We start from the raw sequence: 25,679 nt of genomic DNA, 5'->3' as shown, positions 1-25,679 counted from the left end.
TGGTTCTAAGAAAAACCTCACCCCAAGCACATGCCTTGTAAGCATCCTGCATAAATGTGGGTGTTGGTACAGCTATAGGTGTGATGCTGCAGTGGTGGTTGCCACGGTCTGTAAGGCTGCATCTGAATGACAGTTTATTCCGACATGACTGATTAAGCACTTTGGTGCTAGTGGGGGCAGAGGTAGCTCAAGCCAGCTAGTACAATGGTTTTGTGTTGTACTTCCTGTTCTGGATGGTAGTACCCTGCTGATCTTGTGAGCACCGAACCAGCCTTTTTGGACTATCAACAATTTCTTTCAAGACAGAGAGCATCTCATGTGACTTTCATGGGCTGCATCTATGTGCCTAATACTTCTAAAGAAGGGAGAAGGGGTGGGTGGGTTGGTTGCTCCATCTGGAAGTAGCCTTAGAGATCACTCTAAATGCAAGGATGTGGAAGAAATGCCCTGCTCTACCACACAAACCCTGACATCAGGGAAAAAGGAACAACATTTATTTGCTTTTTACCACTGTAGCTTGGGGATTTGGTGGATGTTTTACCATATGAAGCCATAGGCCGTTTCCGCCATATTTTGTGTTCTTGACTTATTGTACAAGTCATCTGAATGGATAACCTGGTTGATTCCTGTAGTTAGCCAGTTGCCTGCTTGCTAATTGTATTATGGCACTGTTGCAGCTGTTCTTTCTTGCTTGGGGAAAGAGTGATGTGACAAATAGAAAGAGAGGTAGAAGGAGCACACTGGGTGAGGTAGGCAGGTAGAATTTACAATATTATTTGCAAGGCTGCATGCACAAAATCATTCCTGTTGTATCCTGCCCTTGGGATTTTCCCTGTAAAAGCATACATGGATAAACTATTTCAAAGTTACTTTCCCATCTTCTATATGTCCAAATGGGATGACTTTCAAAAATGATTTGACGGGTATAGAATGTTGAGGTTGAAATGTTCTCAGAGGTTCACTGGTCAAGCCTCGAATCTGTGTAAACTGTGTAAAAAAATAGTTGCTTAGCATGTTGCTCTCTAAGACTGCAAAGTGTTCCTTAACTTACTGCCCACAGATAGGATGTAGATATAAAATATCACTTACAACTCAGCATCCGAGTGCCGCCTGGTGACCTCCATCTGTTCAAGTGCATAGGAGAGACTTGTGATCTCAAAGCTAAAGGAGTTGGGGCTCAGTTCCCAGCCTCATGTAGCCTGTGCATATAGTCATTCCATACTGTTGTCTTTAAAAAGGCCTCTTTCCTTGCTGATCGCTTCAGGCACATCTCAAGCTTTTTCTCCCCATAACCATTACCATCCAAAGCAGTTCTCCTCATCGAAGCTATGATAGTATTTTTGCTGTACATCAGATGGCTTCTAAAGAAAGGCTACAGATTTAGATGTTAGTGTGACACATGTATGTATTCTGCACTTTGCTTAGTAGAACATGCCAAGCAATAGCACTTGGATTCGCATAGTAGTAAGTGGCAGAGAAAGGCAATTTATATGTTCTTTGCTTTTTTATTTGTAGTCCCAGGTTATATTGTTATGTTGTACATTATACTACCTTGGAAAGTGTGTGTTCTAAAGGTGATATACCAATATCAGTGTGCTGCATTTCTGACTTCCCACCCCAGTAGCTTATGTTATGAGCCGTGAGCCTTTCACATTCTGTAGTGGTGAGGAACCCAGGCTGATAAGATGATCTATTCAGTTCAGATTAATGTTAGCTACTAACAGCTCACTTCCTTTTCTTGCTATTGCTGAGAGGAAAGCAACAAGGTGGGCTCCTTGTGGTTTGTGTGATAGAGGTGAGAGGAAGTGTGTGTGTGTGTGTGTGTGTGTGTGGTGGTCGGGCTGTATAAATAGGTTTGTGTGTTTGTTTGTTCTCTCTCTGTGTAAAATTTTCAATTGGATGCATTGCCTGTAATAGGAAAACTCTCTCTGTTTGCATTTCTCATGATGAGATGTGATGTTCTAGATTCTGGGGCAGGGGAAGGGCACTTCCATCCAGGTCCACTGAGCTCAGTAATTTAAAATAACCCACAAGGTGTATAACTTACAGCTCATAGGTTTTTTGTGAATACATCTTGGGTTATTCTGGAATGTGCTGAGCTCTGAACTTCTGGATCTGATCAATTACCTCAAAACTTTTCATCCCCATCTGTTATCGGGGGCCCTGCACAGGTTAGTGGGTGCACTGAATGTCCACTATGCATTCATGTCCATGGTGAACCTTGCAATGAGTAAAGTAAATTTTGAAGAATCCATTTCAGGCTTCTGCATTTGACCCTAACATCATGCTGCCAGTGTGTGTTGAAATCAGGATATGTCTGCAGCCCCGTGTTCAATAGTACACCAAACACGTATTTGCGAAATCGATGAGAAATGCATAATTCACTCAAGGGTTCTTTGTCTCCGATGTGAGCATCTAGATTTCTCTTGTCACAAATGCTGTGAACAGCTTTGAGTAAGTGCCATGTCTGAAATGTGCCTTTTGTCTCCTATTTGGCAGCTGGGCTTTGTCTGAATTGCTGGAGTCTCCAGGAACTGGTTAGTCGTGATGCAGGGAACTACCTCATCCTCCTGGAGCAGATTCTGCTAAAGACCCAAGAGGTAAGCCCAGGGAAAGGACAAAGTGGGCAGGAGGATGGAGGAAGCTCTCAGCCAATCTGATACTGCAGCTTCTTTAGAATATGAAATCTGACTGACAGCCTGACTAAACTTACGCAAAGAAGTCTCACTGAAATTAAAGGACAAGTTAGGCATGCTTAACTTGTCCTTTTAAAATTTCAATAGGACTTCCTTCATCAAACTTAATCAGGATGACGACCTAAGTGTCTTGGAGGCAACCACCAGTTCTGAGGCCCTTTGAGCCTCATTCCACTGTGCAGGAAAGAATCTGGACTGGTGTTCAGACCAGTTTGTTGGTTGTTGGACAATATTCCATTTCATACATACACTGTGAATCCACCCATAAGAGAATCTGGTTCACTTCCCTTGCCTCCATCGAACCAATTTGCTCATGAGCTTGGTACAATACAATGAATACTTTATATACTGCTTTTCAGCCAAAGATCCCAAAGAGGTTTACATACAGAAATAAATTAATTAAATGGCTCCCTGTCCCCAAAGAATTCACATTCCAAAAAGAAACATAAGACAGCCACCAGCAGCAGCCACTGGAGGAATGCTATGCTGGGGTTGAGTAGGGCCAGTTGCTCTTCCCCCTGCTAAATAAAGAATCACTACTTTAAAAAGGTGCCTCTTTGCTCAGTTAGCAGCTGAATCCTCCATGGAGCCATCCCTACTTTGAGACTGAAGTATCTACCTGGGCAGAAAAGGTAGCACAATAAATAAAAGGGTGGCAAAGTGACCCGTTATCTAATTTAATTATGGTAAGAAGAGGGAAGAGGATGCACGATGCAGGCTCCCCTCAGGCACCATAATTTCTTGGGCCTGTCTTGAGTCTACTTTGCAGTTGGCAGTGTAGATGCTGGCCAAATGCCTGTGAGATTGGGGTAACTGAACATTAGTTGCTTTGCTCTGCTGTGTGGAAGAATAGTGTGGTGGGAAAGAAAACAATAAGTCTGAGCACCTGGGTCAGCAACATGAGAGTCAAATGGAGGTTTCCTACTTCCTGCTTTCAGTACAGTCTCCCTATAATTGACTGATTGTCTCACATGCTGTATTGGAAGCAGTTCCAGCCACCCCCTTCATTGTCTGTCAGCTATTGTGAGGGTTGTGGGGGGAATTGGGAAGGGAGATCCCAGCTCTGTGGGGTGGGGGGAGGGCTGGCACTGTTTCTGTCTGAAATGGGGTCATAGCAAGGTTGCTGCATGGGGATTAATGCAGCAGGTTTTCCTGTGAACCCATTAGATAGAAGCAGTTTTCTCTCTTCCTGTCAGCCAGTAGGACATCCTGCTATTTAATGAAGGCTTGCTCTGGCTACTCTTAGCTTCCAGTGTCCTAAAAATAGGCCTGTGTCTCAAAATGTGCAAACCACAGCATGCAGCAGATGAAAGCCTGCAAGAAGAAAATATCAGTCACCTGCTGCAGGGCCACTGTGTGCTGCAGCAGCAGCATGGCGTCTTGCAAGACGTCATCCCATCCATGCTTAAATCCATGCAGTATATACATCAAATACATAATAATAAATAATAATAATAAATGGTATGGTGTTGAGGAGGAGTCATTTCTCTCTCCCCACTGAGCTCTAAACTGCTTACTATCTCTAGCAACACTAGCTGGGTTGTTCTTGTTTTTGTTTTAAGCAGAACACTGCGTTTCTTCAGTGGCTGATTCTTTATTGGTTGAGCAGACCCAAAGTTATTTTTCCAGTGGTGGAAGTTGCGGTCTTATTAATATTGCCAAAATAACTTGGTATAAATCAAATAATAAATATCCTTGATTTCAGCTCCTTGGGCTAAGGCAGTACCTAGAGGCTGGCTGAGTTTAGTATTATACCATAATAAGCTCATAAGTGAAGTCTTTAGTTCCTATTGTTCAGCTCTTGTGGTCTTATCAAGTATCAACTAGTCAAAAGTAGAGGTGAACTCTGGAGCTTCATAATATGCTCTGATACTGGGCAATGTGATCCTTCCATTTTTAGCTGCTTGCATAATGCTGATTTAGCAACATGTGGGCATTTCTCTTGCTAAACAAAATTTCAATATAATCTCCTGACGTTGCTCCAGCATCTTAGTTTTACAAAATAGTGGAATACAGTATTCCTGAATAAAAATAACTTTGGTAAAATAGTCATGATGCTCCCTAACCATGAAAACAAAGCCTGACCATTTTATGCAATTGTTCCTTAACCTCTGACTTCAACTGCTCATCGTTTGTGATGATGCTCTAAATCTCTTTGGATCTATACTCCCAGATATTATCTCACTGGGAATATTTTTAATTCTATAGTTTAGTCTAGAGAATCTCTTATTCCTTTATCCCAGCTAAAACTCATCTCATCTGATTAGCTGTAATCTCTTTTATAGCCCAAGATAGAGCTAGTTTGTCAAAGAACATCAAACAGCATGGGAAATATTTACTCTGATTGAGTCAAGACTAATGCTGCATTGAGACTAAAATGGAAACTTTAATGGCAAAGGCTGATTGCTGTACAGCAAGTGGCTGACAATTGACATCTCTGCCAGTGGTGAACATTGGTTTGTGACTTTGAGGTGGAGTGCCTTTTCATTTGTTCACTGTGGTTGTTAAAGAATTGGTTATCCTAACTGCTTTTAGTCTGTAAAATAAAAACATATTATTCACATGGCTCCAGAGTGTTTGCCAAGAGGCCTCTACTCACCCAGTTGAGAACTGTGTGTATTACAGTTCCAAGTGGAATCCTTTCTCTAGGGATCCTCCATGGTTCCCGTGGGCGGGGGACAGACTGCTTATCTGTTGCCACTGCGTATTGTCAGACATAGTCTCTCTTGCTTGGAATAGTAAGGGGAATTATGCATCTTGGGGAATTGTTCTCTAGAGCCTCAGTTTAGCAAATACTGCATTCAAGCATTTCAAGGATGCCCCAGTGGCAAAACCTCCGATAGAGCAGGGGTGTCCAGCTGCATCCCTCCAGCTGGCTTGGGCCTAAAACTCCTATATCCCTGGCTATTAGCCACTGTGACTAGAGATGATGGGAGTTGAAGGCCAAAAACAGCTGGAGGCTTGCTACAGAGCCAGCGTGGTGTAGTGGTTAGAGTGCCGGACTAGGACCGGGGAGACCCGAGTTCAAATCCCCATTCAACCATGAAACTAGCTGGGTGACTCTGGGCCAGTCACTTCTTTCTCAGCCTAACCTACTTCACAGGGTTGTTGTGAGGAGAAACCTAACTATGTACACCACTCTGGGCTCCTTGGAGGAAGAGCGGGATATAAATGTAGTAGTAGTAGTAGTAGTTGGAAAAGATGGGATGGGGCAGGGGGAAGGACTTCTTCCTATGATCAAGATTCCCTGAAGAGCATTCTGGGTGACCTAAGCATAGAATGCTTTTGGCTTCGACTGTCCTGTGTGCAAGTTTTGCTGTTCATCTCTCTTGGGCAGAGAGAGAGAGAGATCCTGGCCACAATGATCCATGGTCTGTTAACATCCATCCAGATTAGGTGATGGCAATGCCTTTGAAGATTATTCAGATTTCAACTGGTACACAATACAGCAGCCAGTTTGTTGATGGGATTAGCCATACAGAATGTACCTTGCCAGTGTGAAAGCTATGTGTGTGGTACAACTCAGCATGCTGGTGTTGGCCTGTAAAGCCCTATAATGGTTTAGGAATGGGGTGTCAAAAAGATTACCTGCTGCTCCCATACAAACATGGCATTCACTAAAACCTCCTTTAGAGGCCTTTCCCCCAGGTGCTTCCATCTTAGGTGAGTCATAATCTGAGAGAGAGCCTTTGCTCTGATAGTGCCCTGGGTTGGGGAACTCCCTTGCCCAAAGAGGCTTGCTGACTTAGGTGCCAAGTTAAAAACATGTTTGCCAAAAGGCTGTGCAAGAATGTTAGTGGGGTGTTACTGCTGTTTGTTCTGGTGGTAGTGGGGTTTTTTTGTGTGTTTTGTTTTTTGTAATAATGTATTGATAATTGGAGTTCATACTTCTGTTGCTGTTGCTTTGATTTCATTTGGAAGCCACTTGTAAACTCTTGGAATTAAAAGGCAAGTATAAACATTGGGTACCATCTACACCTCTCATGAAGCACGGCCAGCGCAAAGTCTTTCAGTGAACAGAAGGAGAATTGCACTCAAACAAGAGATTCTCATGCAAGCAGAACTCGTTCCGTTCACTGAAGGAGTTTATGTTGGTGGTGCTGCATTGTGGGAAAGGTTTGGATGCTACCCACTGTGAATAAATACATATACCCTTTGATTAAATACAGAAACCTGGGGCCATGGTGTGATGTGATGTTTTCTGGCATGCTGACTCTCACCTGGCTGCAATATCATGTTTGACTAGCCATATGGAGGGTTGCTATGCTAGCAATGGGGCACACCAGGAGCATTTAGCCCACAATAAGGAAACTTCATTATTCATTCATTCATTCATTCATTCATCACATTTATACACTGCCCAAACTTTCATCTCTGGGCAGTTAACATAAAACAATTAAAAACATATAAAAAGTTAAAACAATTCAACAATTTAAAATCAATCACAAAATTAAAACCAACAAATTTTAAAAGGCTGAGAAAACTTGGTTTAAAAGATGTGTTTTTAGATTTATTTATTTTTAAAGCCACATAACCTAGATGTGTTTTTGCCAGCTACCATGGTGCACATGTATTTTGTGCTCTGGTATCTCCTGAAAACAAATGGTTACATAATAAGAGATCTATTAGATGTTGCAGCTGAGCTAAAATCACCATGCAGGGGTGGCATGACACTGGGGCAAGGTAACATGGTGGGCCTTTAAGAGAAGTGATCAGAAAGTATCTTGGGAAACACTGTGCCTATTTTGTTCAAAAGCTTTCCAGTCTTTGTAGCTTTGGGTGACTCTTCTGTCTGAGCAGTTTTCCAAATCTCACTCTTGGGTGTATTTTTGCAGGTCCAGGATACGTGCAACTACGACCTCTTTACTCCACTGGCCTTGCTTTTTGGCTCAGCTGTCTTGTATGTAAGTGTTGTATTCCAGTGCTATAGTTTGTGTGTTCAGCTAGGTAGGCGCTTGCTCTGTCTAGGTGGCTCAAAGTTTAAATGCTGAATATCTCTCTCTAGACCATTGGGATTGGGGAGGGGCGTCTGTCTATGGGTTTAAGAGAAGACACATTGCCACCACTGTTCCCATTCTATCCTGGAATGATTAAACTCAAAGAAAGATGAGATGTGATGTAATAATATCCAGAGTTTTCTCACCTCATGCAGAGAAGAGGTCAATGAACTGGAGTAGGGAAGCTCTAAAGCAGGTGAAAAGATGGAATGTGTTTGTTTACCAAATGTTGCAGGAGAGATTTGGGGATGCGGAAAGATGCAGTTCAGGGGCAGCCACATAACCTGGATGTGTTTTTGCCAACTAGCATGGTGCACATGTATTTTGCACTCTGGTATCTCCTGAAAACAAATGGTCACATAAGAAGAGATCCTTGGAAAAGCAAGTAGAAAGAAGTACAAATGAATGGCCCTTTTGGCTCCCATTATCATTGAAAACAGCTTCCTGGTTCTTGTGTGAAGGACTTATTTAGGTTTTTCAGTGTGTGGGCTTTAACAGTTCCATAGTAGTATATAAAGGATAGCCAACTCAAGAGGTGTGTTTGGAGTTTACTGTGCCTGTGCAAGTTATATTTTTTCATTATGGAAGATATAATTAAAACCCAAGTGATGAGGCAGATGGTTACAGTTGTGTCTCTGTTGTGGTTCCCTGTATCAAGTGACTGACTGACTGCTGATTAATAAGAATCACTGCAGGTAGTTGGAATAGCTTCATTTAATAAACAAAGACCAGATCACATTATGTAATCAAGTAATGAGACTCGTGCAGCATAGAGGAGGGAAGCTTTAACCCTACCTCCCACTGGCACAGCAGCCTCAGTCTGGATTGCTGCCCGCCCCTCATCATGCAACAGCTCTTCGCCAAGGTGAAGAAAAACCTGTTGGTGCCAGTGAGGGCTTTTTTCCTTTGGCAAATAGTGACGGGGAGAGGGCAATCCATGGCAGGGGAGCGGGGAAGGGCTGAAGTCCCCTTCTACCTCAGTGGTCTCAGTCTGTGAGGGGGTCAGTCCAGCTTCTTTTTAACATTATTTAAGCATGTGCCTGCTTGGTTTTTCTAAATGTGTAATTTGACCCCTCGAATGTATGTGTGGTGCTGTTTGTCTTTTCTAGAACCCACACTTCCCTTCGGAGTCTGACCTGCTTCTAAGAGCCATGAGGATCTACCAGGACTTCCTCACTTGGCCTGTGCCATATTGTGATATTTGCCAGGAGTTATTGACTTTCATTGCCAATGAACTCAAAGCCCCAGGTAAGAATTCAAATATTCAGTCACTGATGGATTCCTTCAGCTCTTTGTGGTGCTGTTGAAAGTGCCTCTTCTTTGAGAGGGTTGTTAATGAATGACTGAGGTGCCTAAAGATCTATTTGACACACTTATGGATGAGGTGAAGTTAATGGAAGTTCACACAGCATTATGGGACATAGATAGCTGTCTCCATCATGCAAGTCGTGTTGCTAGAAATGCAAGTATTGTCAGGGATTCCTACTGGCAGCTGATTTAAATGTGACTGTGTTCATAGGAGGTTGCCCAGTAAGCACTTCTACATCTGACAGCACTCTGTGCAACAGGCATAATATTGTTTTAATTTTTTAAAAGTCCCATGCACAGGCCTATGTGAGTGTAGTGGCTGCAGATTGTCATTGCATATCCCAGGGAGCAACCTTGCTGGTATGCAGATGTTGTGTACATGTGGGGTAAAAGTCCTTTAAAAGCTGCAAGTGCTATGAGGAGTGCTTACACAGATACACCCTTTTTCTGGTGGCCTCCATGTGGACATTATATACAGCAGCATCATCGCTAATGTGACATAACAAATTACACACACATCAAATAATACATTAAAGTAGTGAAAATATAATTGTGGAAACTTAGCCAGGGAAATGGTGCTACATATATTACAGTATGAAGATAAGTAAGTTTACAAATTACCTGTGTCCATCCAATCATGCAAATGTCTAACTGCACATCTGAACACACTAATCTAACTCATTGATTTAAGTGCTGACTGGTCGGACTAATAACTAGCTGGGCCAGGCACAGAGCATCTGTGCCTCTGGCCCCCCCACCCACCTGCCGCCGCCTTCTTCCCCCGCTGGTCTGCCCACTGCCACCTTTCTCTCTCCCTGCTGCTTTCTGGCTGGCCACCAGCTTCTTCTCTCCCCTGCCCACCCCCACTACGTTCTGGCCAGCTGGCTTCTTCTCCTGCCTCCCTGTGCTACCTTCTAGTTGGCTGGCCGGCCGGCTTCTTCGCCTGCCCACCTGCTGCTTTCTGGCTGGCTGGCTGGCCAGCCACCATTTTGCCACTGCCACCGCCATTTTCTCCCCCCGATCAGCCCGTCCCATGGCTATCCAGCAGCTCTCTGAACTCTCATGAGAGCTGCCACACATGGGATTAGCCACGGTTATGCCTTAGTGAATTATATATAAGGAAGGAAGATCATTGTTCGATACTACTCCACTGATATTAACTTCAAACCCACCATCACATGATGAACCATACTTGCAATAAGGCAAAACTTGGCCACACTGGAAGAAATCCTATCATTCTGGTGAGACAGTAAATAACTTAAATAGGAGCCTGAACAACCTGGAAGGTTTGCTTAAAAAGCTAAAATATAGTCATGGCGGATGTCCCTGTAAAAATTACAGTAAAGTAGTACATGGGTTCATGTTTCTATGGCCCCTGAACTACAAGGGCAAAGACACTCAACATATGGTAAGTTCTTATATCTCCCTTCCAATACTGCAGTATGGAAAACATTAAAGCATGCTAGTGCCAGAGCTCTGTGATACTTTGGGATCGTTATCTGACCTGAGATATCTAGCTGGCTTATGGAAAATAAGTTTGCCATCTAAGAAAACATACTTAGGAATAAGACTCAATCTGTTTTAGTCCAGATCTAGTATTCTCCGTCTGAGGACTTATTTAGTTCACACGTAGCCCATCGAAATAAGCACACCTGGAATGAAACCACATGACTGCAACCTCTTTTCCAGTATGTTTTTCCAATTTGAGGGGATGCTGTCACCCATAACCAGGGGTGCTAGGAACATAGGAAGCTACCTTATACAATCAGACCACTGGTCCATCTAGCTTAGTACTGTCTACACAGACTGGCAGTGACTTCTCCAAGGTTGCGGGAAGGAGTCTCTCTCAGCACTTTCTTGGAGATGCCAGGGAGGGAACTTGGAACCTTCTGCATGCAAGTAGGCAAGCACCCTCCATAGAGCAGGCCCATTCCCCTAAGGGGAATATCTTACAGCGCTCACAAATGTAATCTTCCAGTTAAATGTAAATAAGGGCAGACATTGCTTAGCAAAGGGGACACTTCATGCTTGCTACCACAAGACCAGCTCTCATCCTAAAGGGTAAAAGTTTAATTTTAACCAAAAGTCACATATACTGGTCCAAAAGCTGGACTCCATCTTGGGTATTCCAGCCTCCAATTGGAGTATGACATTTGGTACACGACGCACTACCTGGAATATGGACCTCAAGAATTTAGCTTGCACAGCTTCTAACAATGCCAAGTTGGTCTAAGAACCTAATTGGGCTCCATACAGGAGCTGAGCCCTTACCTTAAACAAATATAGTTTAATTGAGGCTAGGATGAACTGAGCACCTCTAGAGTGATAAAAAGATTGGATAGCTGTTGCAGATCTCTGAGCATTTGGGGTTACATAATCCAAATGGGTGCTTGCTGAGGCTTGGAAAATTACTCCAAGGTATTAAACATTTGATCTGCTCTAACTTGTGTCCATTTAGCACCTAATTATTTAACTTTGGTTTTTTCACAAAAGTAAATATTAGTTTTTGTATAATTGATCTCCAACAAGTGATCGTGCTAGTAAAGGAATAAAGAGGAGCCTGAACAAGACCCTATATGGATTCAACAATATGTCAGCACATCAAAAGGGAATCCAAATATTGTATACTAATACCTTAATATAATAGTCATAAAATGATGTAACTGAAAAGCTGTCTAACTGTATTAAATAAATCAATTAGAAAACATATATCTCTACACCTCAATAAAATTTGTAAAAGGTAATCATTGTAATAATATCTGAGTATCCAACTAGAAGAATAAAATCCAGTAGTTGATTTCAAATATGTTGGGTTGCTGATAAGATGAGAAAAATTTATATAGATGTTCTCTTCTAGTCACAGCGTAATGTTTTAATTGAAGGATGAAATGTTTTATCCAGATTTTCCCAACATCTGCTAATCTGTTTTATGCTTTTGCCAGATGTGTTTTAACTATGCTGAGTCTTCTTCAGTGGCAGTATTGTAATCTATAACTCTCTCAGAATATAAACTCTTCTGGAAACCATCTAGGTTACTTGCTGTTTGAAAAATTCTTGCCTCTAGTAGTCTTCACCCAACATGAGGATTAAAATTGAAATTTAGCATATAATGACATATCATTGAATCCCAGTCTCACATTAAAGTCTCCTGCTAATGCTATAAATGCACGTGGAAAGGTAACTTATAATTCATTTAGATATCTAGCTTAGACCACATGTGTGAGTTGGTGGAACAAGCACACACACCCCTCTCATGCAGCTTTTTATGTGTTTAAAAGTGCTTCGTATGCATTATCTCAGAAATCCTTACCAGAGTCCTGTAAGACAAGACATATTGACCCCCTATTGTAGGGGTTGGGGTGGGGGAAATGAAGCTAAAAGGCCAGTGGCTTGGCCAAGGCCACACAGCGTATCTGAGTCCAGGCAGCTTGCTCTCCTGGCTGTTCTACTACACAAACTCACAACTGACCTTTATGAGTTAATAGTTTCCATTCCAGGACAGAGCAGTGTTTATGTGAAGTCATTTGCCTAACAAAATGGATGTGGTTGCTCTCTTTTTGGTCTTCCACCCTCAAGCTTCATCTGAGGGGTTGCATGATTCATCCTGTAAACAGAGAATCTATTCAGATCCATGAAGGTGGATTTGGTCTTTGAATGGGCAACTGTGTTAGATAATTTCCATATGATACATTGGAACCTGCAGCCTCTCCTTGTGAACGATCACGCAGCCTTGCCTTAATGAGCTTGGGCTTGGCTAACCAACTATTGCCACTCATAAGAATTCTTATGTGGAAGCTTTTTAATTAGGCCGTGCTGGCAGGCCGCCTTCTGTTGTTCCTCATTAAGCAGTCTTCCCAATTAAATGAAGAGGCTTGCTTAAAGTGTCTGGGTGCCCAGAATTGTGTTCAGTTGGTAACAGATTTAATTCCATGCAGGACTTGGAAAAATCTATTCATGCAACTAGAGGAGAATCTCTCTTTCTCCCTGTGTGCTTTTCCTTGTCAAATTGCCAACTCTTGGTTCCCTATCAGAATTTGAATTTTACCTATTCTTAAGGTTTGCAACGACTTCTAATTTAAGTTTGAATACTGCCATTCTTAATAAAACTGAAGTTTGAAAGCATTCAGCTGCCTTAATTTCATCACTGAGTGTGTGCAATCTTTCATTTGACTCTTCCATCAAAAAGCTGATGATGCAAAAATCCAACTGCTCAGTAGACCCTGGCACCTAAAACCCTGGGCCTAGTGATCTGGAGCTTGGTTGCTGAAGAAGACCCTTCTCCTATGTGTGCCTCTGGCTGTTGCCGCCACATATTGGCAGAGTTCCTGCTCTCTCAAGCCCCACCACACTTCTCATGCATCTTGGCTGACTTCACTCAAACTGCTATATAGGTGGGCTAGTGGCAGAAGCAGCTGTAAGACCACCTGTTCTCTTCTTAGTCCAGCTGGATCCTATTAGCAGCTGCTGCTACAGAAAGCTCATGTGGTCAGGTGGGGTCAGTCATAATAAGGTGGCTGTGAGTACTCAAAGTACCTTTCTCTCTCTCCATTGAGGAAAGACTGGCAAGGTAGAGCTGAGAATTCACAGGTGGTCTTGAGGCTCTCAATTAAGCACTATCTGTGTGAAAGGAAAATAGAAGGGAACAGACCCAAATAGGGGGTCTCTTCTCATAGGTGTGCTCAGCATGATCTCTCTCCAATCTGGCTCCAAAAAGATCATGCTGGCTCCTAAGATTTGCAAAACTTATTTGCACTCCTCCAAAGAACATGCACGTAACTACAAGCTGTTGAGCTAATGAGTAACAATTGCCCTTTGGGACCACACATAGCAAGCTGCTGTATACTGAGTCAGACTATTGGTGCATCTAGCTCAGTATTGGGTACAGACTGGCAGCAGCTTCTCCAAGGTTGCAGGCAGGAGTCTCTCTGAGCCCTATCTTGGAGATGCCAGGGAGGGAGCTTGGAACCTTATGCATGCAGATGCTCTTTCTAAAGCAGCCCCATCCTCTATGGGGAATATTTTACAGTGCTCACACATGTAGTCTCCTACTCAACTGCAAACCAGGGCAGACCCTGCTAACAAATGGGACAATTCATGCTTGCTGCCACAAGATCAGCTCTTCTGTTGAGAAGAGATCCATACTATTTATTATTTAGCATATTTTTTTAACTACCTGATATGTACATATTGACGATCTTCAAGGGTGGAGAAGTAGCATTGTAACTAAGACAATACATGTGTAACAATGCAACCCTAAAAGAGTTATTAAAGTATCAGCCCAACTCCCACTACCCTGTAGACAGTGGTTGCTATGTTGATTTGATTTGTGTTAGAGAGCTAGGAAGTCACTAATTGTGTATTTTTGAGTCTTAACTACAGGCAACGATTATTTTATCAAGAACTCCTAAATGAGGAAGCAGCTTATGAATGGGAGAGTGTAAGGCTTTCCGGCTTCATTAATTTGAGGATTTACCTGGCCAAGATTCATACTTCTCTGAAGCTAGGAGATCTGGAAATCTATTCCTGCTCTATGTAGGTTATCCTTGTGTGGTGAGTTCCGCTCACTGGAGTGTGGTGGATCCTTCAGTGTTGACTGATCTGTGCTGTGGCAACTATGTCACTCATTCATTCAGCTCCTGCAACTGAATAATATACATTGACTTACTGGAGTTGAATGAATAGTGCAATTGCCACAGCACAGATCAGTCAACACTGAAGGATCCACCATATTCCAGTGAGTTCTACTCACTCTGTAACTCGCCATCAAATAAAGCAGGAATGTCTTTTTTCCTTGCAAAGCTCCAAACATTTGGGTAAACAAATGTTGGCCCAAGGGTATGGGTATGAAACTGTTTGGAGTTGGAACCTACCCAAAACTAGCTTCAGGGGCTGTACTCAAGCGGAGTCCCTCTTCCATGTCCACAGTGGGGCCCTGCCATCTACCATATCTCATTTGTCCAGTTCTGTGAACTACTGGTGAAGACCAAATACCACTGTGGTGTTGTACAACTTCTTTTTACAGGGATTTCATATCAAAGGCTGGTGAGGATGGAGCAGGGACTGCCTGTGAAGGGCTGTGAGAGCTCCACTGTGTAAGTATTGCACCTGAATTCATTTATTTTGATTCTACACCCATTTAATCCACCATGGAACTCAAGGCAGTGTCCATGAGGTTCCTAGGATACCATACTGAGACCTGCTTAACTTCAAAAAGGTGGCCATAGAATGTGCCCTGGGACCAATACTTGTGTTCTCTTTTTCAGAAAAAGAACATTGTAGTGTTGTGCATGGAACCGCGCCTCACTGGTCCAGCACCAGGATGGTGGTGGTTCTTTAAGGGCAGAGGGTGCACTTACCCCTCCCACCACTTTTCTCCCATCAGCACTCCTTTTAAAAAAAACTTCTTGCGGCAGCAGCGTACCTCCTGCCTTCACCCCACCCACGTTTTCGGCAGGAAATGGCCGGAAGTACCACACGTGTACGCACGTCACACGCACACAGTACTTCTGGCTGAAAATGAGGGCAGGGATGGCAGGGAGGTATGCTGCCACCCCAAGAAGTTTTTTAAAAAATTTTTTTAAAAGGAGCGCCAGTGGGGGGAAAGCAGTGGGAGGGGTAAAGTGCACCCCTACTCTTAAAGAACCAACCCCACAGCACTGAACCTTCAAACTGTGCCACATTCGAACCGGTTTGGAGGCCTTTACAGTTTTTCTTTGTAAATCACTCTGGGTGGTGTTTGTCCTCCCTCCCAGTCCAGACTGGAGATTCTTTTTGTGGGGGAGCAATTTATTTTGCTGAATATCCTTCTAGGCCTTGTTGCACTACACCAGGCCTGCCCAACTTTGGCCCTCCTGCAGATGTTGGCCTACAGTGCCCATAATCCCTGGCTATTGGCTCTTGTGACTACGGATTATAGGAGTTGAAGTCCAAAAACAGCTGGGGGGCCTAAGTTGAACAGGCCTGCAACTACACTACGATGCCTCGCCATCACTCCCTGTTTCCTGGGATGAAGTGGCTGCAGGAAGGATTCACAATGTCTGCTGAGGCAGGGGCCCTGTTAGAGGTGGCGGTGACTCTTGCTGCTGCTTGTGGTAGCATTTAGGGCCTGATGGAGGAGTGCTCTCTCTCTCCACTATCTTGTCTCACTAAGGTGAGCTTGTGGGAAAAGGAGGGTGGTGGTAGGTATGGGCCAAAATGAATCCATTTAGGATTGGTGCAAACTCTGGAGGAGCCTGGATCTAAATGGATTGGAGGGGACCTATACAATCCAGATTCCAACTTATCATTCACAGTCTGTTGTGGGTGGAAAGGTGGGCTAGTGGTTGATGGTAGCATCTTGTGCCATTTCTCTCCCTTCAGGGAGAGTCCCAACAATGTGTGTGGATTTGGCAATTTCAAAGAATGGGAAGCATAGTCTGGGTTCAGTTAAATGGCAGGATAGCACCATCTGCTGGTGTTTGAATTAATTTTGAATTACACTGCATTTCTCCCCCCTCCTATCACCCAAAGGTATGCGATTACAGTTGTAAATGGTTCGGTGCATCTCTCCATTTCTGAGTCAGCCTGTTGACTGCTTACTGCCCCATCTTCTTTCCCTAGAACAGTCCTGTTGCTGAACCCCTCAGAAGTTGAAGAGGAATTCCTCTTGGTCGCTGAAAAGCTGAGCACTGCAGAGCACTCGCAGCACAAGCTGCTGGTTACGCTCATTGAGCACATCTACCAAGCCAACTTTGGGACCAAATGCGACCTGCAAAGGCTGCGCCAAGTCCTGAAGGTAGAGAGAGCCCTGTGCGTCAGCCCTTGAGTGTGTCAGTGCAGCAGCTGGACACGCATGGCTCTGTGAGGTGCTTACCATGTGGCATTTGAAGCTGTAGCAACTCCCCTCTTGATGCCATTACTCTTTCCATGACAAATAAAGTGACGCTAGAGTAGTTACAGGAGTAGTTTGAATTGGAAGTTTGAGAATGAAAAGTACTGAGTAACTTCCCTGGAAACGGCAGTCAAAAGGTGACATCCTTACAGCTGTTTGGCTCAGGAAGTGGAAACATTGTTCCCCAAACTGTAGCAGTAACTTCTTGGTGCTTGCAGCCCTGGCAATCTTTACTTGAGACTTCTGGTTTACATTAAGAAACTGTGTCTTTCATTGGTCTGCAAATAGAGAGGCTTACAGACATGACTAGGGCACTTTCCTTGTAAAATATGAAGAGATCCTTCATGCTGAGCAATGGTTTGCCTTGCCTGCTAACTGAGCAAAGAAGCACCTTTTTAAAGTGGTGATTTTCTTTATTGAGCTGGACGAGAGCAACGGGCTCTGCGCTGCATCCCTCCAGGGGCTGTTGCTGGAGTCTGTCATTGCTTTTTAGGTTGTGAGCTCTTTGGGGACAGGGATCCAACTTTAAAAAATAAATAAATCTCTATGTAAACTGCTTTGGGAACTTTTGTTGAAAAGCGGTATCTAAATATTTGTAGTAATCGTAGTAATAGCCTGTACTGTCAAGCCTGACTTGCTCTTGGGCCTTTGAGCCAACTCCTTTATCTAAAATTGCAAGCAAAGGCTTTTTCCTTCCCTGCTACCCTAGATCCATTAATTCAGGAGGGTGGGCCATCATATGCATGCACCACTGATCTGGGACCTTAAAAATGGTAAAGACTAGAGAAAATGGTTAGGCATAAGGCTTATGCACAGAAGGCATCTCTCTGTCTTTCTCACCACAAATGCCTGCTGGTGACTAGGTTGAGCAAGATCCAAATGAACTCTTCTCAGCTAGTGCATCTGCTGTGGGGAAATCTCACTTTCCTAACTTTCAAACGGCAGTTATATGGTGGAAAAACTGCTTTTCCATGTCCAGTGAGTGCAACCATTGCAGGTTTTGGTTTTTTTTTTTTTTTTAACTGCTGTTTGGATTATGGTTGTGTGAATATAATGGACATTGACATAATGTGAATAGGCATTCACAGAAGTACCTGCCATATTCCTTGTGACCTATGGAGTTCTTACCTGTGCCATGTTTAACCCCCCCTTCTTTTCTATAGGCTCTTAGTTTTAAACTAATGAACAAATATATATTTGTCTTATATACTGCCTATGTCTCCAGACAGTTTGCTGGCAACAGCTTCCTTGGCAGCTGCCATTTTGGATGTCACCCTCTCCTTTGCATCAGAGGCCACCTTATCAGCCATCGATGGAAGAACTGGCAGCTTCTCCTCTAGAGTTTCTAGGCCCTTAAGCGCATATTCACTTGCAGCTGAAGTTTGGGGTTCAAGTGAAGTTAGGATAGGCTCAGCACTGCTGACTGCTGCTTCTGTTACTGTCTTCACCCCCTTCTCAGCAGCATAGGAAGCTGCCATATACGGAGTCAGACCATAGGTCTGTCTAGCTCAGTATTGTCTTCACAGACTGGCAGCGGCTTCTCCAAGGTTGCAGGCAGGAATCTCTCTCAACCCTATCTTGGGGATGCTGCCAGGCAGGGAACTTGAAACCTTCTACTCTTCCCAGAGTGGCTCTATCCCCTGAGGGGAAGATCTTACACAGTGCTCAAACATCAAGTCTCCCATTCAAATGCAACCAGGGCAGACCCTGCTTAGCTAAGGGGACAATTCATGCTTGCTACCACAAGACCAGCTCACCTCCTCTGGGTGGTTGTCCTTGGTTGAGTCATAGGCAGTGGCTGCCTGCCACAGGGAAAGCTAACCAGAGGCATCCTAGCTACTCCCCTCAAGTTCTCCTGTCCGGGTTCTCTCATCTCTTCTGGGGTGGGCACATCTGTTTGGCTCTTAGAAGATATGGTCTGGATTATGAGTAGCAAGGAGGTACAACTACTGGAGCTATCCACAAAATTAAATAAACATATTAAATCTCAACAGGAGCACTCATATAGGTTTGATGGAAAGAAAAAGAAAAAGATTGGTAAACATCATCCTGCTTCCAGTACTTGCTACTCACCTGAGCCTTCCCTGTGTCCCTCATTCTAAACTGGGCCCTCTCCTGCTTCAGTGGTGAAGTGCGTGTCATGGCTTGCTTTAAAATGGGTGCAAGCATGAATCCCCCATCAGTTTTGGAAGACCACACCTCACCCTGCAGCAAGACTATTAACCCATCTTAATGTATCGGATGGGGAACTCATTACTAGTGCCACACTGGTTTGGGGTATGACAGATGTTGATTTTAAAAAACCCAAACTGGATTTGCCTTCAGACTTGCAGCTTCTTCTAAGCCAATTGCACGACTTTTTTAGGGACCCAAACAATGTTTGCCAACTATCCCTGGTCACCTATTGTGTAACATGATGTCCGAAATAGCCAAAGAAACTGTGTGGTAGGAATTTCATCCTGCAAAGCCAACTAAGTCTTCCTCCTGGTGGGGTTCTCTTTCTGTAGCTGAAGCCTGTAGAAGAACTCATGGAGATATTTGCCAGCACCACAGAAGCCCAGGAGAGGGCAGCTGTTGTGAGCGACGATTGTGCCACAGCCAGGGAGCAGCTGGAATCTGCCTTGCAGGAGATTGCAAGGGCAGCTGGGCTGCCAGAAATCACAGGTGAGAAAGCGAAGGCCATTTCCACAGTGGCACTTGTGTTTGGCTGCTCTCCATTCTGAATCCTCCTGATGAAGCTCCTTCACCTTTTAACTTGGCTGTCTGTCTCTCTGCAGGGGAAGCCAAGATATGTAAGCTCTGCCTAATCCCTATCCCCATTGCCCGGTGCTACACCTACAGATGGGATAAGGATAATTTTGGTAAGCTTAAACCACCGAAAGAAATTTGATTCTGGGAGAAATGTCCTGGCATGTAGCATGGCAAACACAGCTGAGTGCTACTCTGGAGAGGAGATGACATTTGCTGTAGGCCTGGAATGTTGCCTCTAATCTAGCTGGGGTCTTTGGGCCCTCCTCCTTCGAGCTTGAGGTTCATCTTGTGACAATCCAGCAAGTGTATAGCAATAGTCTCAGATAGGATGATGCCTTGCACTGTGTAGGATTTTCTATTGCATCTCGACTAATTCCTGTCTTGTGTCTTTCCTTGTCATAGACATCTTGAACGAAATACTAAACAAGGAGGGAGCCTATCCCAAGCCAGTAGTTCTGGAAGATGAGGAGGAGGAGGAGGAGGAAGTTGACAATTGCTTTCCAGAAAGAGATTCCTTGTTGTCCTCTCTTGCCTCAGTCTCGAAAGACTCTGCGTATTCATCGTTACTGGGGGACAGCTCACGTGATTCACAGGTGTCTGTTATTTCCAAAGAGACTGAGCTCTCGTTGGCCTCTAAAAAGTCCTTTAAGTCTTTTGTCTCCAGCCTGAAAGACTGCATGGACAGTGGCTATGCAGAGGACAGCGACGAGAGCTCTCTTGAGTTGACAGGACGCTTGGATGCAAAGGAGGAGAAGGTACCTCCCAGGCAGCGGCACCGACTGTCTAACAAGATATGCAAACTGTTCAAGAGCAAGAGCCAGTTGATCCTTGGCAGAGAGTTGAGGGACGTTTCTGAGGTGGCCTCACTATCGCTTCCGCTACGCCGGGCAGAAAGCCTCTGCGATCCTGTGACCAAGGACCATGTCCCCACACGCTCACGGCGGGCACAATCACTTCCCCACCATGCACTGCGTGCAACACTTTCCCAGGCTCAGAATGCCTGTGTCCAGCGCAGGCCCATCCTGAGTTGCGATGAGGATCCTAAGATCTCAACGCTGCGAGTTGTTGTGTTTGGCTCTGATCGCATCTCTGGGAAAGTGGCCCGGGCTTACAGCAATCTGAAGTGAGTGGGAGATTAACCACCAGCTCCTGATACCTCTTCTCTCTGCCCCATCCCTGCTCCCGAGTCCAGTGCTAGGTGATCAGCTGGCAGGCAGAGGGTTTCTTGGACTCTCTTTTGCTTTCCTTTAGACTAAGAGAAGGGTGGTGAGATTCTCTTGGAGGCTTGTCTGTCTGCCTGTCCCTCCCTCACTAATGTTCTGTTATCTTTGCATGCCAATGTGTGGCCCAAATGCACAACTTATCTGGTGTGTCCTGTAGTACTGCTAAGAGTACAGTATGTCTGAATTGTGCCTCCTTTGCACCTCCTCGTGGTTGCTAGCAGCCACCGACAGCATGGTCTCCATGTGCCTTATTTGCCCCACCCATCTTCACTTATTCCTCCACCACAGATCTCAAGAAAGCAACTGCCCCTGGCTGACTCGGTACTTCAAACTACAATTTTTCTATATCCCTGTGAAGAGGAGTGGCCCTACCTCATCTGCACTGACTTACTCTTCTTCTCCGGGAGATCATCACTCCCGCACTTCTGGAAAAATGGTAGGGCTGTGCATGAACATAAATGTTGGGATTTGGTCTGATCCCGCAAATATCTGTTTGGGATCCTTTTGACCCTTCGGAATGTCGGGGTTGGGGTCAGGATTGGGTATTTCCCCAACCAACCTTTAAATCAATTCTTAAAAGTAATCGGGATACTCGCTGTGAACCCGGAAGAAAAGTAACCTAATATCACAGGGGAAGTTATGTGACATCAGAGAATTGCAGGAGAAACCGAGAAATGGGCTGCTTGTGAGTTTAAAATGGGTTTTAAAAAACTTTTTTTAAAAAGAGAGAGAGAGAGAGAGAGAGAGATGCATGGGCAGATAGAGGGCAGAAGACTTCTTTCCCCCCGCCAGCCACAATCACAAAAAAGAGAGCAGACTCTTGCCACCATTTGGAGTTCTGGGAAGGTTTTTTTTCTTCTTCTTCCCTGAAGGAGGTCACAAAAGTCTGAACTGAAATGGGCTCCCCAAGTTCAGATCAGGAACTTCTCTGACCTCCAAAATGGCTACCGGGAAGTCCCCGATCCAATGCTGTATGGCCCTAATCCTTGGTGTGCAGTCTGGGCAAGATGAGCTGTGAATGGATATGTTCTTTTCCCCCTAAGTGGCACAAGTTCTGGCTGTTGACCTGTTCATTGCCCTCTGCGGGGAGGCTGCTTATTTTAAAGGAGCTCTCGGTCACTGTAGCCTGGCTTGCTCTCAGTGCTATTCCCCTCTGTAAGTTGTGGAGATGGCCACTGCCCCATGAAAGCAAATAGAGAGTTGAAGTAGTTGAACATCTGAATGGACACTGCCTCTGTCTGCTCTTGCATCTCATGCCTGCAGATTAAAAACAAGGGAAGCAGGAATGGCTGCTGCAGGAGAAGCCACTGCTGACCACCTCTCCCAGTCGCATCCGCTTTTCTGAATCCATAATTTCTTGGAGGTGAAGGAGGTGATGGGTAAATTTTGTAGACTGATATAAACAAAGTGGTCTGGAAAGCCAAGCATGGTGTGGTGCATGCCCATTGAATGAGTTGTGTAGCACTTTAGTTTGCATTACTGTCCTGCATTTGGTAATGTTCACAACTTCTTTGAGGCAGGTCATTAATATTCCTGCTTTATCGATGGTGAACTGAGGCTGAGGGGCAAAATACAAAAGCTTTGGCATTCCTGGAAACTACTTTAAATATGTGTATGCAGCTGCTCCTAAGTTGTGTTGAGCTATTTGGATGAAGCGGTTGCTGTATACTGAACTGGACTATGTGTTTGCTGCTCCAAAGCCAGCTAAATGTGTCACATGCCCAGGATCTGTGTATATCTGCTTAGAGAAAAAGGCTTCAGAGTGCAAAGCCTTAAAGGAATTTCATTCAACCTGGATAGTGGGAGTAATTTTGGCTCTCTCCTGCTAGGAGTCTGGCAAGATCTGGCCTTCAACAACAGCAAACATGCTAATAGAGTGTGTCTCTTGGTTTCAGGATCCTGGCTTGGCAGAGATGGAAACTAGCACAAATGATATTTCACTCTATATAGGGATGCTGGATCCATGGTACAAGCGCAATGTCCTTGGGCTAATGAACCTTCCCACAAAAGTCCTCTGCCAGGTATATGCTGAACTCTGTTCTTTAAAGTAGCAGGACTTGTGTGTTCCCCCCCCACCCCACCCCGCACGCGTGCTCTCTCACGCACTCACTGTATGATGGTTTGAGCCTGGTCATTTGTGCCTCGAGTGAAAATTCTGGATTGATTGTTCTATGATCCATTTGTTTGTTTTCCTGGCTGTCCATGGTATCCTCAAAAGTCTTCCCCAGCCCCAAAGTTCAAAAGGGTCAATACTACTTCTATCTTGCTTCTTCAAAGTCCAGCTTTCACATCCATAGAGTGTCATGGGGAAAACCACTGTGTGAACGATTCTAATCTTTGTAGGTATAGACACGTCATGGCATCTAAATGAATTTGTACTTAGGATGGTGCTATTTTGCATTGGCATGCACTATGTCCTTTATGCCTCAGTACTGCAACTCTTCTGGCTAAGATCCTGGAGGGCTGTCCTGCAAACATAGTTGCTTCTCTTGCCCTTTAGAGGAAGCCTTTCCACCATGGGAAAGGGTTTATTGAGCAAGTGCTGGACGTGGTTGAGTTATCCAGGCTGTGTCTTGACACTCTTGCTTGGGGCTTCCCCTGCGCTAAGATGGTGGTTCATTTAAAAAAAAAATTTTTTTTTTTGTAGCAATCGGTCAAACCTGAGAGTGAGCCCCTAGAGGAAACAGAGCAGTTTCCCATCCTTGCTGATATGATCCTGTATTACTGCCGCTTTGCTCGCCGCCCAGTGCTGCTGCAAGTCTACCAGACAGAGGTAAGTTTGGTCAGATGCTTCCTGTCAGCATCCTCAATGGTCTGGCCAAACAGCTGAAGGCCCACTTCTGAATTTCCCGCAAGACAGAAGCATCTGTGCTCCATTTCCTGCCTTGTGCTTGGCCCTAGTGAGCCAGTGACGACTGTGGTTCCCTAGGCTGAGCCATTCCTTTCACTTGGTAGCTGTCACGTTGGGTGGATACTGATGACTTGCAGCCAACTCTTCTCAACTCTGCCCCCATTACTAGCAGTTACAAGTGTTGTTAGTGCCTTGGAGACAAGAGAAAGGAAAGCCTCCTCCCCTTTTATTCCAGGTAACCAACACAAGATCAGCTAAAGGACTATTTGCTCCCATTAGAGGACACTCTATTCAGGTGTTGTAGCCAAATTATGGTTTGTTTGCTAGGCTGTGGCTCAGGCACTCCAGTTCTCTCCCTCAGTTGAAAAACCCAAAGTTTGCATCTGAGCCAGAATGGGAAGCCCAGTTCAAATGGTGGCTTTCAATTCCAGTTGAGAGGCAAAGTGTCGATACTGGTAACCATAGCATGCCTGATTTGGATTTAACATGATTATGGTGATGCAGGAGTGATAGAAAGAATCGGAGTGTGTGAGAGGAAACCATAGTTTGGCCAGGACTTCTGAAATTGCATGCTTATGTAAATGCCACCAGTTGCCTGATACAGGGCAATTTCACATGATTGCTACCAAGTTGGTATGATTGTAACTGGAGGTTCCTGACTAGTGTGTGCTTCTAGTGGGCATGTTGTCTGAAGCTGCCCAAGTCCAGTTCCTGCACCAAATCTCCTCGTGAGATTTGCCGAACTTCTTCTGTCACCAAGATCTGAAGTTTGTGCAGAAGAAGCTGGGAGAAACTTGGTAACACAGTGCAAGAAAAAGACTTGGATGGCTTCAGACAATTGGAGGTGTGCACGAACTGGTTTGGCAGTCTATTCACAGACCACTGAACTGCTTTGAAAGACTGGCGTCCAAGCCAGTTCAAAGGGGGGTGGGTGGGCGGGCGGGGGAGTAGCTTTAAGGTGTGGGGAGGGTCCTTATCTCCCCCACTGCATTTCCCCCTCCAGTGTTGCTTCCAAAACTGCTGTTCCGGGCCAGCTGTATACCCTCTTGCCGCCCTGGTCAGCATAATACCAGAGGGGGAAATGTGGTGGGGGCGGTAAGGACACCCTACCCGTGCCTTAAAGCTACCCCCTGCCTCCCAGGTGTGCATGGAACCATGCGCATCCCTACAGATGATAGGCCACTGGGAGCCCATGTTCCCCAGGAATCTCCAGTTCCTGGGTAACCAACTTGGCAATCTTGTGAACCACCCACAGTCTCTTTCCCAGGGTTTCTGTCCAAGGAGATGTGAGATTCAAGCAACTATATTGCTGTTGACTTCCTTTTCCAGACCTATACATAACATAGATTATACATAACATCTTTGCTAGCATGAGAGTCAGGATTCTCTTTATGTTCTTTCCAACTTGACAACCCTGAAAAGAGTTCGCATTAAAACTCCATGCATCCATTTTCTTTAAATCAAGTCTCCATTTCGGCACCAAGCCACTATTGCTGTTTTTGCCTTTGGGACCCCCCAAACCAGGGCTGCTCTCATAGGCTTGTGCGTGTCTTGGTTGTTGGATAAATGCTAGAATGACCCCTTCCTCCTTGAATTGCACAGCTCACCTTCATTGGGGGAGAGACAAGGACTGAGATCTTCATCCACTCCCTGGAGCTGGGCCACTCAGCAGCCACGCGAGCCATTAAGGCCTCAGGTAGGCACCTGAACCACAGTGAAGCAAGTTTTGTATGTGTCCGCTTTGTGCTCCTTGCTATTAGGGATGTGCCCGAATGTTGTTCGGTGCTGGCTGGTGTGGTACTTTAAGGGCGGGGGAGGGTGTACTCATTCCTCCTGCCACATTTCCCCCACCGGCGCTCCGTTATCTTTTAAGCCCCTCGGGGCAGCAGTGTTCCTCCCTGTCACCCCATTTCCCTCTTCGGCCGGAAGTAGCGATTGCACATGCGCATGCATGGCAGATGGGCGCGCGCACGCAATGGCCGC

The 25,679-nt window shown here is 44.9% G+C and overlaps 1 protein-coding gene across 9 annotated transcripts in view; it reads left to right on the top strand.

Moving 5' to 3' along the window:
- The window catches only part of PIK3R5 (phosphoinositide-3-kinase regulatory subunit 5), a 98,021-nt gene that overhangs the window by 55,625 nt on the left and 16,717 nt on the right, over positions 1–25,679 (top strand). For 8 of the 9 annotated variants that reach the window (XM_053303104.1, XM_053303107.1, XM_053303108.1 and 5 more), the window contains 12 exons: positions 2,500–2,600; positions 7,532–7,600; positions 8,803–8,941; positions 15,024–15,093; positions 16,601–16,775; positions 19,379–19,535; positions 19,649–19,732; positions 20,025–20,745; positions 21,134–21,281; positions 22,741–22,866; positions 23,493–23,618; positions 25,299–25,392. In XM_053303104.1, the coding sequence (XP_053159079.1) occupies positions 2,500–2,600; positions 7,532–7,600; positions 8,803–8,941; positions 15,024–15,093; positions 16,601–16,775; positions 19,379–19,535; positions 19,649–19,732; positions 20,025–20,745; positions 21,134–21,281; positions 22,741–22,866; positions 23,493–23,618; positions 25,299–25,392 (2,010 nt within the window). Of the gene's footprint in view, positions 1–1,445; positions 1,454–2,496; positions 2,601–7,531; positions 7,601–8,802; positions 8,942–15,023; positions 15,094–16,600; positions 16,776–19,378; positions 19,536–19,648; positions 19,733–20,024; positions 20,746–21,133; positions 21,282–22,740; positions 22,867–23,492; positions 23,619–25,298; positions 25,393–25,679 lie in introns of those variants that run through there. The other variant, XM_053303110.1, reaches the window with a different exon arrangement.

This window comes from Hemicordylus capensis, chromosome 2 (assembly GCF_027244095.1).
Source record: "Hemicordylus capensis ecotype Gifberg chromosome 2, rHemCap1.1.pri, whole genome shotgun sequence".
Taxonomy (NCBI): domain Eukaryota; kingdom Metazoa; phylum Chordata; class Lepidosauria; order Squamata; family Cordylidae; genus Hemicordylus; species Hemicordylus capensis.
Note: the sequence above shows the minus strand (reverse complement) of the source record. Positions and strands in the feature narration are given on the sequence as shown.